We start from the raw sequence: 16438 nt of genomic DNA, 5'->3' as shown, positions 1-16438 counted from the left end.
GGGTATTTCACAAAGCCACCTTTAGTTAAAAAAACCCCTCTGACAGTATTCTTCTTTTCAAAAAAGTTTTTGATTTAGATTCTGAAGGGCTCTGAAATCAAACAGATGGTCTCTTTGTAGAATGAGAATGTTGCCACTGTGATTTTTGAACAGTTTTATATGTCTGAAGGGTACTATACTACACACAATGATTAAAAAACTGCATGCTCTTACAAAATTGCTAATGGAATGGATTTGTTATACAGTAGGCATGTAACTGCAGAATTTTACTGAGTAAGTCACCTAATTTATTTACTATTTTATTGTTAACTGTTCCCTTTTATTTGGTATTCAAAGCTCTGGTTAATAAATTAAGCACCTTGTTTGGATAGCCAAAGATGTAATTGATTTGAGGACCAAAGGTGGTACCTTTTTTTTTTTTTTTAATGGTGTAATTGGTCTCCAGTTCCTTTGAGAAGCCTTGGAACTGCTTGTCAGTCATTTTGCTCCTCAAAATGTGATCCCCTCTAACGAACAGTGTCTTGCTTGCCCTGTGATGAATGCGAACCTTCAGCTCCGTTTTTAAAATTATTGTTGATGCTGTTCTTATAGATGAGAGGTAGATAAACATTCCATGTTTTGTAAAAATAAACACAAAGCATTTAAGAAACTGCTTGCAATTAATGTAATGTTTTTGATGCTTGTAGTATATATAGTGCAGTTTCCCTATTTCTTACATGCTGTTATGGGATGAGTATCTTTTCAAATGCAGGAGACCCAAGGAACTTGAACAGTCTCCCATAGCATCCTAGTTGCTAATTGAGGAGGTGTGGTCTAGACAATAGAGTAGTGAGGTGGGTTGCAAACTGGCTTAAGGAGAGAAGCCAGAGAGTGGTAGTCAATGGTGCGGAGTCCAGTTGGAGGCCAGTATCTAGTGGAGTGCCTCAGGGGTCAGTACTGGGGACGATATTATTCAATATATTCATTAACGATTTAGACGAGGGAATTGAGTGTACTATCAGCAAGTTTGTTGATGACACTAAGCTGGGAGGAGTGGCTGACACGTCAGTAGGCTGTGCTGCCATCCAGTGTGATCTGGACAGGTTGGAGAGTTGGGCAGGGAATAACTTGATGAAATTTAACAAGGGAAAGTGTAAGAGTCCTGCATCTGGGCAGGAACAACCCCAGGTTCCAGTATATGCTGGGGAATGACCTGTTAGAAAGCAGTGTAGGGAAAGGGACGTGGGAGTCCTGATGGACAACAGGATGACCATGAGCCAGCACTGTGCCCTTGTGGCCAGGAAGGCCAATGGCATCCTGGGGTGTATTACATGGGGGGTGGTTAGTAGATCGAGAGAGGTTCTCCTTCCCCTCTATTCCACCCTGGTGAGACCCCATCTGGAGTATTGTGTCCAGTTCTGGGCCCCTCAGTTCAAGAAGGACAGGGAACTGTTGAAGAGAGTCCAGCGTAGGGCAACCAAGATGATTAAGGGAGTGGAGCATCTCCCTTATGAAGAAAGGCTGAGGGAGCTGGGTCTCTTTAGTTTGGAGAAGAGGAGACTAAGGGGGGACCTTATTAATGTCTATGAGTATATAAAAGGTGAGTGCCGTGAGGATGGAGCCAGGCTCTTCTTGGTGGCAAACAATGATAGGACAAGGGGTAACGGGATCAAGCTGGAACACAAGAGGTTCCGCTTAAATTTGAGAAGAAACTTCTTCTCAGTGAGGGTGACGGAGCACTGGAACAGGCTGCCCAGGGAAGTTGTGGAGTCTGCTTCCCTGGAGACCATCAAAATCCACCTGGACATGTTCCTGTGTGACCTCATCTAGATGTTCCTGCTCTGGCAGGGGGATTGGGCTAGAAGATCTTTTGAGGTCCCTTCCAGTCCCAAACATACTGTGATACTGTGAAGTATGCATGTATTCAAGAAGCATGTCGCCAGTGGTATAACCTTAGGGGGTCATCCTTTCAAAGGCAAGGTGCAGGACCTCTGCAGTCCTAAGCTTTTATTTATCTTCTAACAATGAAACCATCCCATCTGCAGGCCCAGGAGCAGGTTTACCTGCATAACAAGTGTCTAGGAGAAGCAGAAATTGGCTGCGTGTGTTACTAAAATGAAAGTACCTGAATATTTGTGTAAGAGTTTAGTAAGTGCTTGTTTTGTTTGGAAAGGGCCTCACTGTATTTACTGTTTGCCAAGAAAGCTGCTACTGTGCAAATTCATAATCCTGATTTTTTCACAAATCAAAACTACTTCTACTGTATTATATGCTAAACATCATGGCAGTGGAGAAATGCTTGGATAATAACATGAACTCAAAGACCAGATAAGTGTAAACATAAGATACAAGAAATGGGTGATTGTTCTTCAGTAACAGAGTTGGAAAAGTTGGAGGGGATATGAGGGGAGATATGTGTGTGGTTTTGTTTGTTTGTTTGTTTATGTGGCGTTTTTTTTTGTTTAGCTCCCTGATTCCCCTGGCCCCCCAAGCAGATGTGAATATGTTTTCCTTTTATTTTAAAGCCTAATATTTTCTTTTGCACTGAAAGACCATTTTTATATAAAAATAAGAAAAATGTCAACTTCAAAACTGCAGATACATGCTGCTTCTTGTCTAGAACATTGCTCACTGTAATTGCTATCAGAAATATGGAAATAAGGTTGTGATCATGATTGATTTAATGCTTTTTTTTTTTTTAAGAGATAGTGAACATGATGCAACTCAAACTGTTTTTAGAACTTGGATTCTTAAATGTCTTGTGGTTTTCATGAGACCAAGCTGTTGAGATCAGTGGGAATTCTATTAACAAATATGTACTGTTATAACATTTACCCAATTTAAAAAAAAAAAAAAAATTAATATTATTAGCTTTATCTTTCATTGGTATAATATAATTTACTATTTTGGGACTTGTATGTAATTTCTGTTGTGTTATTCTGCATGTCACTCATGTTTCCCAGTTTTTTAAATATGGAGAGCTGCGTAAAGTACATACTTCCATTGGGAATTTTGGACTCGTTTATGTTTTTTGAGAGATTTGTTCCTGTAAAATTCAATATGAGTCCTGCATGAATTGTTCTGAAGCTAAAAGTCCAAATCACTTTCCATTTAACCAGTTCTTTCTTTCCATTCATCTAGATTTGGACTCAGCAGGATCGGCAATGCATCCTCGATACTTTAGCACAGTTACTACTGGATAAAGAATGTACTCTATTGATTGGCCGTCAAGTTCGGCCGATCTTGTTGGATTTGTTAGAAAGAAATGCAGAAGCCATTAAAGCTGGTGGCCAAATCAACCATGATCGGCATGAAAGGCTGTGTGTAGCAATGAGCAAGCTGGTTGCTGACCACCCTGATGTTTTGCCGTGAGTAATGTCATGTCCTTTTGTTTGATGTTCGAACGTAAGGAGTAAATGCTTGTCAGAGTTCACTGGTGACAGAGGTGAAGTTAGTTTGGATTGTCTCCTACAATAAAATATGCATTTTGAATTGAATGATTTAGAAATTAACACAGCTTATTTAAATTGTGTTGTAAGATCTAATGTTATTTTCATCTTGATGATCAAAAGAAAAGCAAAACAGCTGGCATAAAACTTGCTCACAATGAAAATCTCTGCATTTAAGGTTAAACGAATCAGTATTTTTCAGTAAATGAGCGATCGAAGAGATTTCTTCAAAGGCAGTACTGTTTCCCCTTGATAATTAAGTAATGATTCCTAATAAGGAAAAGTATCTGTTGTCAGCTAATTGCTGAAGTGGTTGTCTTTCCCAAGTATGGACAAATATAGGCCTTAGGTCTCAGTATACCATCAGTCACTGTCTCAGGACCTATGTTCTGACATTTTTGTTAGTGGCTATTTTCCTTTTCTCTGGCTTAGATGTCTGTGTTCCGTCTCTTTCTCTCTTCTTAAGGTTTGCTTTAAGGTATTTTAAGAATACATCACCAGTTTTCCAGAGGCTTTTCCTGGAGAGCTCAGATGCAAACACAGTCCGATATGGACGCAGGCGAATGAAGTTACGGGACCTCATGGAGGCAGCCTATAGATTTTTACAAAAGGAGCAATCAGTTTTCCGAGAATTATGGGACTGGAGTGTGTGTATTCCACTCCTAAGGAGTCATGACACTTTAGTCCGTTGGTAAGTTAAACACCCCTAGATCTTCTCAATTTAAAAGATGTATCTGTTTCTTGAATTGTATTTAACCATGTTCACATGCAAGTAGAAAAGAATCTTCTTTTGTACTGATGGTATCTACTCTACCTGTGCTTCTTACTTATCTTTTGAAAGCTGTAGTCATGTATCACAGAGTGAAACTTAAGCTAGCTCTTAGTTGTGATTAAAGCTGTGTTCTGGAGAATCCTTTCAAATAACTTCAGTGTATTCAAGTTGAATTCATGGGAGATGGTGAATTTGTCACTTCACCTCTACTGTAAGCCTGTTGGTATATTGCATGCATTCTAGCAGGTTAGCCTAGAAAAGTGTAGACATGAATGTACTCTTACTCCAACTCACATTACAATATATTATACTGTTCTGCATTGATATGCTATTAAGGAGGTTTTTTGTTTGTTTGTTTTCTATTGCTTGTGTATAGACATTTCAGCCACTGAAAAGCTTGGCTTATTTAAGCTATGCTTCTGAATTGGCTTTGTTGCAGACTTTGCACGTGGTTTTGGTCAAGTGTTTTATGTTAGGTGTCTGCCTGCAGGGTTTCAACCTAGTCACATAATCTACCTTATTTATGTGAGTAGTAGTATTGTAGTGAGTAGTAGTATTATTAGTAGTATTTTATTAATTTAAGAAAAGGTCTTGAATAGTAAACATGAATTCAGAATTATGGTAGTAACACATAATTTTAAAATAAGGTGTATAATTTAGGAAGGGCAGAAACAAGAGTAGTGACAAATCTGTTGGCCATTTAGGAAGCTCTTCAGGATGACATACACTTAAATAGTCTCAGAAAAAGAAACAGAATTTCTAATTCATTGACTGGAATTGGCTTACCTGTTCAGCTAATAATCTTAAATGAATGATCTGACTTTTAAATTTTATCATGAATCAATCTTCTGGGAACTCTTTTTCTTCCCCCACTGCCAAGCTTATTGAAAGCTTTGTTCTTGGAAAGTAAAAACAGGGGTATAATAAATGAAAAGTGTTTTATGATTTGTATTAAATGTCCTCTTTTTGCAAGGCAGCTTTATATAGTAATGAAGTCAAGACTTGGGAGTTGTTGGCTTCTTTTGGCACTGAGTCTTGAGTTCATGGTGTTAGGGTTATTTTAGAAATGTCATTAAATGGAAAGCAATTTTGAAAGGGAAATGGTAGTAGGAGAAGAAAAATGTCAAGCAAAGAAAACCCAGTTTTCATTGTCTCATATATTTACCTTCATTTATTTGGGAAAGTGCTCTCCTTTACTATACTTTTGTTGATCATTCAGTCCTTCAGAGGAAGATTAGCTAGTTGGTGTATAAATGATGAAGTGTGCCGTGGTAGAATTGCTTTTCTCAGTTCTGAGGTATTTCTCTAATCTTAAAGAATAGTACACATAGCCCTAAAATTATTTCTGTGAAGAAAGTTTTCTTTATGTTTTGTTTTTCCAAACTTGATATTTTGGGTTGCAATTGACAGTTGTCAAAGTACATTTCATAAGACTATGTTTTGACATGTTTTGTTCTAAATATAATTTTTAGGTATACTTCAAACTGTCTTGCTCTGGTTACATGCATGAATGATGAGCATAAATTATCTTTCCTGAAGAAGATATTCAATGCTGAGGAGCTGATACATTTCAGACTAAAGTAAGAACGTTTAGAATCTTGCACTCTTTGTTTTTGTTGATGGCTTTCAGTTGAGTTAATAAACATGGATTTCACAGGCTGCTAGAAGAATGTCAGCTGCAGAATGTGGAACAAGCCCTTGTTTTGGCCAATCCAGACTCCTCATTTTGGCAGAAGGAGAAAGAACTTCAATATTCACAAGGGCATATTGTATCGGGTGACCTCTCTGCAAACGTAGTAGCTGTATGTGGTATCGTGCTGCCTAGACTACAGCTTGTTAGTGAAGAGCAGGTATGTAACCCAGGGTGCAGTCTGTGCCTTTTTTTAAGAATTCCTAAATGCAGTGAACTGACTTTATTTCCTGCTTAAATGGTGTTGAGATACCATGTGTAATGTGTGTATCTTTAGCTTTCTTGATGTGTGCTGTAAGTTAGAGTTGCATAATATTGACACTGCAAAGAAGCTGTGCAGTGGAATGACACAATGAAGACATAATAGTGCTGTTCATGTTATCTTCATGTAGAGGTTCTTATGAATATACTACAAAAGAATGTTCAGTCTTACGTAGTATTTCCAGTCCAAGTCAGGGTGATATTCCAGAGCTGAGCAAAGCCAGGATCAGGCACAGTTGCCTTTACCTGCATGAAATAGTTTTTTTTATGCTCTACAGACATCTCATGAACAGCCTTCCTCCAAACATATTCCTAGTTCTTATCTTAAAACAAAAGAAAACAAAGCTGCTACTTACTCTTCTAGAAGACAGAAAAAGGAGAGAGGAAGTGAGCAAGAACTTGTTTTCTCGACTTGAGTGAAGTAATGCAGAATGCAGTGCCTTACAGTTTTAGGAAGACCATTGAAGGCATAAGCATTTTTAAGCAAAGCAGTATTTAACCTTTTTTCTCTTGAGATGGTGTTCATTTTGAACTGTTTGGGTTCTTCTTTGTAACTGCAGCCACTGTTCTTGACTGTTTTAGCTCTTAGCTGAGTATTTCTATTTGATTTTGTGACACTCATCTACAAACAAAGGACAAAGAACAGAATGAGGACTACCAATATCCAGAATTTCTTGAATAGCAGAAGCAAGGAAAGAGGAATTTCCTCCCAAATTCTTCCCACTCCCCAACTTCTGTAGTTGGATTTCCTGTATTCTAGCTTTATGTATAGGATTGAGAGTGTGGTTTGAAATTCATTGCAGCAGTAGAAACTGTAGAGCTGTTTAAGGAGATTTTTACTCCCATGCCAGACTTGCTGCTGCAGCTGTGCTGAAACTGGGCCATGCTGTAAACTGGATTGCTGAAAAGATACTCTTTGTCTATGAGGGAGGAGACAACTTCCTCAAAAAGCATACTTTTATTTTTTGAATAGCCACAGGTATTTAACTGATCTGGTGTGCAGTGTAGTTCAAGTTTCATTAGGGAGGTGGTTCCAGTTACAGCTGAGGAGGTGTGATGGAGAGGTAAGAGCAAACTGTGAGGGAAAGCAGGTACTCTTGAAAACTAGCAGTGTTACCAGAGAAGTACCTGAAACTATATCTGAAAAGAAAATCAAACTTAAATACCAGGCACTCGTTCCGGTGCAGTATGTACTCTGATTTCTTTTCTCTGTGCCTTTCGTCGGGAAAGCACTAATTTTTGTGCTGTACACTTATATAGAAGTGCCTGTAGGAGAGTTAAAATACTTGGAAAGTATCTGTAGCATTGATAGATTACCATTCAATAAACTATATTAATTGCATTTTGGATAAAATTTAAATGTTACTGAAGTTACGTATATTTTTTTTCATGCACTGAATTTGATGATCTTATACTTTGGCCTGTGCAGAAAGAAGTAAATACAGCAGTTAATGTTCATACATGCATCATCTGAATCTAACTGCTATTTGATTTGTCCTGTGATTTGGATCCATTCTGGTGACTTAATTTCACTTATATTGCAAAATGTATTTGATAGGCGTATGTTATGATTGAATAGTTACTGTGCCTGTACTGACTACTTGGTGTGAACTCGCTTTGGGAACAAATTGTACAAATACTTTATTAAGTGTTTCACCTATAATAGGTTTTTGATGAAATATATTTTAATATCTATCATTAAATACAGCTTTAGAATCCTTTATTTTATTTGACATGTGTTGACAGATCTGCAGGCCAAAATTTTCAAGTTGTCAGACTCACTTTTGTAATTGTTCTGTGTTGTACAACCTGGAAAAAAGTAACAGTTTCAGTGTAGTAACTCATATTTTGTTTGAACAGGAAAGTAACAGCAGCCATTTTGTTTTGGTTGAATCTGCCTTCACAAATCTTCAAAACCTTGCTATTGCTGTAGCATATCAGAATCCTGTTTTATTAGAAGGACCAATAGGATGTGGCAAAACTTCTTTAATTGAATATTTAGCAGCAGTTACAGGAAGAGCAAAGCCGCCTCATATTTTGAAAGTCCAGCTTGGGGATCAAACTGATAGTAAGGTAACTGATGTTTTATATTTGGATGATCGGACATAATTTTTACTTAAAGCATGGACTTGAAGTTCTATATAAAATAATGTTTAACTTTTTACCCAAAGACCTCAGAGGGCTCAACTCTGTAGTATAGATCTTAGTATTGGTGAGAATAAATAAATGTGAAGAAAAATCAGAGTTAAATTTCAGTAGGTTTTAAATTCTGTGCATAATTGTGCTGTATCTGTTTCATTCAAATTATGTTTTATTGTGGTTGTTCTATGCGGAAGAGCCCTATTGATTTTTTTTTTTTTGAATAGTATTATTTTTAATTTAAAATTATTTGTGTTGAGAAAAAATTATTCCAAGATTACTCAAGCTGGTGCCGGAGGTTGTATGGACACTTATTTCGGTTTACGTGAGCTAATGTCAGTTTAATCTGATCCCACTTTTTTGTGGTAAAGCTGAGATGAAGTAACATCTTGTGGTGCTGAGGACACTTGTAATCACGTAGTAGTGATCTAGCTCTACCTGTAGAGATAAAACCAGAGGTGAAGGTAATTTCACATTCTTCTGGATTTGCAGATATATATATACTTTTTTTGATATTTAATTGATTTACGTTGTTTGGCTCAATTTATATTTAGTTTTCCAAGGTGATTAGTGTCTACCAGAAGTGCTACATGGAAGTTTTTATTAGCATGCATAAGCACCTTCTTTACTTGCATAGAACAGCTGATCTCACCATCTCATGACTGTTCTCTACAAAAGTATCTTTTCATATACATGAGTATGACCACGATATTAAGAAAAAAAATGTTAAAGTTCAAGGTACAAAATATGAAATGTAAATTAAATGAGAAAAGTAGTGAAACCATAAAATTAATTATTCAAGGAATGCTTAAATGTGGAAGTTATGACTTTACAGGGAAGCAACACTTGACTGGTTTTGTATGTTTGAATAACTTGCTTTACAATTCCACTTACAAATTTCTCAAAAATGTAAAATAAAGTTCAGTGCAACCCTAGACAGTTCTGTATGTTATACTATTAATTGTTAATTGTGGTGGCACAGCTGTGTAAATTGATTTCCAATTATCTGGTTCATTTTAATTACTGTTTCAGTTAGATTATCATAGGTGGGGAGGGGTGAAACTTTTTTTCCTTAATTAAAAAAGTGTAATGATGGGCACAGATTATCAGATGGATTGTTTACTAATGTAAAGGCTAAATAAGTGTTACTTGTATATCAACTTTAGTAATTTTTTAAAGTTTTTACTCTGAGTTTTTAAGGGATGTAATGAGCAGGTCTCTAATTTACTGATTATTTCTGTTTTAGATGCTGCTTGGTATGTATCGTTGTACGGATGTACCAGGAGAGTTTGTGTGGCAACCTGGAACCTTGACACAAGCTGTTACCCAAGGTCATTGGATACTTCTGGAGGATATTGATTATGCCCCTCTGGATGTGGTATGTAGGTTCATGTTTGCTGTAAAGTACTAGTCTTAAGGCACATACTAGTAAATTTTGAAGTCTAATCACCATGAATTCTGCAGCAGCATGCTGAAAATACTGCCCCTTTTAAAATAGATTAGAAAGAATGAATCTCTCTGTCTTCATTCCTATCATAGTACACCGCATTAGTTTTTGTCTTCGTTTTAGAGAAGTCATGACATTGCCACTGATGCCTTATTTCACTCTGAAGATTTAAACTGACACTGATAATGAGCTATGTGTCTTTTAAGTTGTGTTTTAATATTTGAAAACAAATGTGGCCCCAAGCACCACAGCATATCATCCATGTATTGGAGTCGTGCTGTTAAGAAGGTACTGGGGGTTTTTAGTGTTTTCTGGTGTGGGGTTTTTTTAGTTTTGTAGTTTGTTTCTTTTTCTTACACATTTCTTACCTCCGGCTTGGACATTAAAAGTATTTTTGTACGTTAAGCAGTATAGGTTTTAACAGGTTTCCTATTTCCAGCTCCAGAACCATTAGGTAGACTGTCATCCTTCACTTTTGAAGTAATGGTTGCTGAAAGCATGTCATAAAGATGTTTTGCTATATAGGCCTGCTCGACATTCTCCAGATAGTTATTTTATTTCATATCTGTTTTCATTTTGTATCATTTCATATGAGACATTGTTTCTGTGACTAAATAACCTGACAGTTTGTTTACTGAGTTCTGGGCTTCCGAAATATAGGGAATTCATACGAATGCTGAGACATACTGCTTGTATATACTAGACAGTTTTTCACTGCCAGAGGGTCATGCACTTATTTGCTTCTGTGGACTTGGTTTGTTGCATTCCCTGTGTAGTATCCTGCATTCATCTCTCCTTTTCTTCAGGTCCTCCCTGCAGGCATCCTGTCTCCTTTCTCCATATCAAAGTCTCCACATTTGCCTCCCTTGGTGCTGAGGGATCATTGTGGTCCTACCTCCCTTTTTTCTTTCCACCATTATTACTGTCCTTCTGCATGGAAGTGTAGATTCATTAAACAGATACTGAATTCTCCTGGGGGTAGCAATGTATACACTGAAAAATGTTGATGTTAGAGAATGTCATCTTTGTTGAGAAGAAAATAAGGCTTCTGATGCAAAAGTGTCTAATAATTCATTTGACAATTCAAAATAAATACTTTTAATTTGGACTTGGCAGTGTAAAGACTGTAATTTCTGTTCTCTTATCATTAAATCTGGATACAGGAGAAATAAGATCTGTAAACATTACACCTGTGATTTCCACTGCTAATTAAAATTATTGGTGACTGCACTTCCTGTTAGCATCACTTGAGAGTGGAATCTGTGGGCACAGCAGTTGCTGACAATGTCGTGGTGCTCAGTGGAAGTGCTGGAGCATCTCAAGTGTGGAATAAGTGTGAATGGGTGTGCTGTCTGTGCAGCCTCACAGGCAAAACAAATGTTTTATAAATTTTCTTCTCTTCCAGATCTCTGTGCTGATTCCTCTTTTGGAAAAAAGAGAGTTGCTGATTCCTGGCCGTGGTGACTGTTTAAAAGTAGCATCAGGATTCCAGTTTTTTGCGACCAGGAGGTAGGCTTGTAAAGTTAAATGAGGTTAAGAGCATGGATATCCTATTTTTAAGTCAAAGACAGGAAATGCAAAGTACTTGGGCAGGAGTATTTTAGCCATTTCCAATTAACAAGCAATGGAAGTCACAGAAGTTGTGAGAGGAATTTTTTCACATTAGAGCAGCCTTACATTACTACTGGGTGAATCCAGTCTTTGTACAGAAAGGTCACTTCAACAGGGCTGAGGGAATTAAGCTTTCCAAGAGGAACCCTACAAAACCAACCCCTCACTGAAACAATATACCACTTTCAGCAATTACTGTGTGATGAAGGTTTATGATTGATATTCACAAGGTGTCTTGACTGGCTAGTTTAAACAGCAGCTGTGTAAAAGATTTCTTGGTTTTGCGGATCTTGGGGTAGTTGGTAGTCTGACTGATTAGTTTTCTGGGGTTTGTATTTTTTTATTCCACCTCTTTGAGCAGTTGTATACGTGTGTTCCCTGGAAGACATTTTGAGAGCTTCATGAGTAATTTAAACTGAAACCTGTGTCTAGAATGATATAAAGCTGTTTTATTTGGGAATCATGAAAAGAAAATAGAAGGTGAAAAAAAATAAAGAAAATCTGACTTGTGGAAGTTTCATGTCAATATAGACATTTGTAATGTTTTCTAACCAGAAAAAAAGATTTAAGGTACTCTCTCTGCTTTCACTGCAGTAATGCCTCATGCATCAGATGTCAAAATGTCGTCTTGTATATTAAGACATACTATTGTATCAAGATTAAAGGTTAGGATATCTAGAAGGGGAATGGTTACATGGTTTTCAAATGTTTTATAGTTTACTTGAAAGCCTTTAACAAATTTTCCTGCTTTTATCTTCCTTCCATAAATTTATTATTTTATTTTTTCCTTCTTTTTCTGGATTTGATTCTTTTGTATTCAACTCTCTTTTAGTTGTCATATATTCTAATACTTTTTTCTTCTGTATACTTGGTAAACAGTTTATAGCAGTAAATTATAGTTTTGCATTGGGCTAGTTAGAGCAGATTCAGTAAGTCAGTTGCAGTTTCCAGCTGTGGAATATTATTAACAAAACAAAAGAACCAACAAAAAAAAAAATAACAAAAACCAAACCAAACAAACACAAAAACCAAAACAACAAACCCACAACTACCACCGAAACAACCAAAAACCGTACCAAACACCAAACTACAAACTGAGTGTGTAACACTTTGCATGTGCAAAGGCTACTTCCACAGTGGGTGTAACACATAGCTGCATAGTTAGTTGTCAGTAAAAAAAAAACACCCACGGACCAAAATGTATAACAGAATCGACTGTGAGCCTGAAGAATGAGGAAAATAATCAGGAAAGACTGTAGAGGGCACAGGGACTAGAGATGCTTTTCTTTCTTCTCTGCAATAGAGCACAGATCCTTTAGGATCCGTGGAAGATATTTCCCAGGTCACTTCTGTCAGGCTTCTCTCTTTACAAAGGAGTCTTTATGTTGCTTCTGATAGACTTCTCGTCAGTTTACTTTCTGCAAGTATCTCTGAGGAGATTTTGCACTGCAGGGTGAAATAACACTATGATAAAAGAACAGATAATTTGAGAAGCAGAGATAGGCAAGGTAAGATATGTGACAGTACAGTCTCAAAGAGTGGGTGATCTGTACATGCGCATTATGTTGTAGCAGCAGCATGTAGCATGATTTGATGTACAGGAATGCCCTGAAAATGTTGAATTCTTCAGCAAGATCCAATATGCTGTGTTTCTTCATTTTGCCTTGATTTAGGATATTCAGTTCTGGTGGTGGTTGGTACAGGCAGCAAAGTGGCCACGCTGCTCTGCTGGACAAATATTGGACCAAAATACATCTGGATAACATGAGCAAAGGAGAACTCAAGGAGGTATGGTGTGTGTTGCTCTATTGTGTCATGTGAATAATCATTTCAATTAAAGGTAATAAATGTTTTTCAGTAATAAATTTGATCCTTATTTTTATCTCCAAGTTCCACAATACACCTTTATAACTGCAGATTTATCCTGCCAGTTTTGAAGTAAAATGGCAGTTTGTCAGGAAAATCTGAAGTGAATTGGACAAAGATTCCTGAACTTGCTTTGTCAAACACAGTTCTGCTTTGCATGGGTCCAAGAAGAAAATTACTTTGCCATTTTGTAGCCCACAGAGATTTAAAAACAGATAAAATTAAGAAAAGAAAAATCAAGCATACTTTAATCCTGAGTTCTGAACTTTGAGATTAAAACTAGCTGGTCAGTTATCAATTAAAAATAATTTGTTTCTGTTGATATCTTTTGTTATAATCTCTAGGGAATGTTTGCTTTGTGTAGTCAAAAAATTAAGGGAGCCCAGGGCTTAAATCGAAATAGAATTCTCTAGAGATTCTTCTTTTTAAAAGAGCCTTCCCTAAAGGAAAAGGGGGTGAACAGTCTCTAGCAGAAGAGTTGAAGAGAAAGTTCTGAATTTTCTAGAAGATAGTATTTCCATAGGATTCATTCACTCATTGGAAGTTGTTTAGCAGCCAGCACAGTTATTGGTGACTTTAAATATCTGTGTGTTTTTCCATTTTGTCATTTGTCTGCTAATTGTGTGAGGAGTGGGGCAAGAACGGCGCTTATTTTGTACTCCTAGATTTTGTTGGAGGGGGAGCAAGTAGAGACACAGGAAGGCCTCTGCAGACAGTTTGCTGGAGATATACACACTTGTGTGCTGTGGCTGTTTCTACTACAGAGAGATCCACATGGGCAGGAATTCTAGGAAGCTGACAGTATTAAGAAAAGACTATCTGGCCAAACTGATGTCAAAGACAACCTCCAGGTTTTGACTGTCAAAACCTTAAGAAAAAAGGAAGCTTCGGTGCTAAGTGTGTCACCACTAGGTTCTTTCTGTTCTTTTTTGTAACTTCGTAGCTCAAGTCACAATAACATCTAAATCTAACACTGTGCAAGATTCTCTAGTACTTAGAAGAAGACATAGTGGTAGAAAACACTCGCTTGTCTTGAAAATAGACTCGTGTTCCTCAGGTTTATCTTAAACTCAGTTTGGCAGGGTGAGACCAGGGTTCCTGGCCTGCGTCTGTGAAAGGCTTATTTTTGGAAGCAATAATTTTGGTTGGCAAGCTCTAGTAGAGAGAGCTGAGCTGGAAGGAAATTACAGAAAAAAAACTAGTCCCTTAATGTGTCTTTGTCAGCACAGTGAATAGACAACTTGAATGTTCAAAAAAAATCCGTCATAAGAAGACAGACAGGAGATAAGAGCTTCTGTTACCAGTCATGAAGTTGTACGATTGTGATTTGAGTTTAGATAGGGCTGAATGTACCTCTTGTTCTTCCTGTTGTTATTTGTGCAAACGTATTAAATGAATTAGACTTGGTAAAATTCATTTTTGGCATCTAAATCAATATCGTACATGTTACAATGACTTCTTTTCTTCAGATGAGAGATTCCAAGAGAGCAGTTTTGTGCAGCTAGTTTGAGTATCTGTTGAAGTGTATCCTATTAAAATCTGGGGATGGGGAGGAGGGGTGTGTGTGTTTTCCTTCTGATGCTAAAGATTTTTGTTTGTTTGTTTTGTTTTCAGGTTCTTCAAAGGCGATACCCTAACCTTGCTCTTGTAACTGATCATTTGCTAGACATTTACATTCACCTTACAGGAGATAAGTATCAGGCATCAGAAAACAGTGCTTCTGGCTCCACAAACATACCAGATGATTCATCAGAATCAAGATCAGAAAATAAGAAACCAAATCTGGAAGGAAGAGAACTATCTCTAAGGTTGCTTTTCTTCCACATTTATGAGAAGGAAATTTAGTCAGCTAGCTTCAGAGATAGAAGGGTTTATCTTTTACCACTATTTAAAAAAAAAATAAGAAAAAAGGTTTGAATAATTAAACTGGAATTTCATAACAACTGGAAAAATCAATTTCTAATTTTAAAATAATGGTTTATGTATGTTGAAAAAAATATCAATCTGAATTATTTAGGGCTTCCTATTTGCTATATATTTTTTGAGGAAAAAGTTTAGGTTTTGTCATATGTGGTGCCGAGTTGATATCAAGCCATATGGATTACTTTTCAGTTCATTTTAACACAAAATATCAGTTTGTTGAGAACTGTTGACTGGAGTGTACCTTATATGTGTACATTATATGTACATTATATGTTCTCACAATACCTAGTAGGTAATGTTTTCAGTAATTGTATATATTTGCTTATCCAGATAATTAGACACTCAAAGCATTCTAACTTAGAGAAGATTGAAATAGAGAAGACTGAAAATAACCAGATCTGTAATGTACCATTAATTTCAGAATTTTTATGATTAAATGCACCTTGGGGTTCAGTTATTTCTTCCCCTCATACCAAATGTCAATTTACTCCTGTGGAATTTCTGTAGCCAGTAGTGCTTTGTGAATTAGTCAGTAAATACTAGGTGTGTGTAGTACCTAATATTTTTGTGAGGCATAAGAATGCCACTGTTCTTAAAATAGCATTTGTTTCTCTAGAATCAGGTGTTTCCTTTTCTTGCCTTTCAGAAGTTTGTGTTGTTGATAAGGAATCAGTATATTGAAAAAAATTTTTTTTTATACATTTCTGGATAAAAAGCTTGCTACTTTTCATTTTTTCAATTTCATAATTACTGTATGGTTTAATGGAGTATATGTTACCTACAGAGTGTTTCAGAAAGATGGACCCAATTTGAAATCACTTGTATCTCTGCAACCACTGCAAGGCACAGAGTTTCACATTATTACCTCTAGGTTGCTAAAACTTTGTAAGTCATTAAACCATTTGTAAATTTTTAGGTAGTTGTATGATGCTGCTGTCATTAAATATACTGCTTTGAAATTGGGTACATCCTTTTCAAACACCCTGTATTTCTAAGCAATGTATCTGAAAGCAACACTGTTGGTCTTTGTGTGCTCAGCTACTCTTTAGAATTAGCATCCTATTTATATGTGTCTTCCCATGTACAACTTACACAACAACTAAATGTGCAATTGCCAGAAGATGACATAAGACCTAAGCTGAACATGAAAGAAGGTGCTGTGTGTTTTGGCTTGATTGTACCAAATATTTGTTTTTCTTTTTAGAGACTTACTGAATTGGTGCAGCAGGATTGCTTACAACTTCGACAGTAATTCTTCAACCACAGCAGTGAATATTTTTCAGGAGGTGCGGTAAGACTTG

General features: G+C 36.7%; 1 protein-coding gene across 1 annotated transcript in view; it reads left to right on the top strand.

Annotated features, from left to right (window-relative positions):
- Window positions 1-16438, top strand: part of MDN1 (midasin AAA ATPase 1) — a 105097-nt gene that overhangs the window by 4058 nt on the left and 84601 nt on the right. Inside the window, exons 2-11 of the mRNA XM_065059572.1 lie at window positions 3121-3347; window positions 3895-4119; window positions 5673-5780; window positions 5858-6050; window positions 8012-8224; window positions 9537-9668; window positions 11143-11246; window positions 13022-13136; window positions 14829-15022; window positions 16342-16423. Coding sequence (XP_064915644.1) covers window positions 3121-3347; window positions 3895-4119; window positions 5673-5780; window positions 5858-6050; window positions 8012-8224; window positions 9537-9668; window positions 11143-11246; window positions 13022-13136; window positions 14829-15022; window positions 16342-16423 — 1593 coding nt within the window. The remainder of the gene's footprint in view (window positions 1-3120; window positions 3348-3894; window positions 4120-5672; window positions 5781-5857; window positions 6051-8011; window positions 8225-9536; window positions 9669-11142; window positions 11247-13021; window positions 13137-14828; window positions 15023-16341; window positions 16424-16438) is intronic.

Source organism: Columba livia, chromosome 3, assembly GCF_036013475.1.
Source record: "Columba livia isolate bColLiv1 breed racing homer chromosome 3, bColLiv1.pat.W.v2, whole genome shotgun sequence".
Taxonomy (NCBI): Eukaryota; Metazoa; Chordata; class Aves; order Columbiformes; family Columbidae; genus Columba; species Columba livia.
This window is presented reverse-complemented; position numbering and strand designations above follow the sequence as displayed.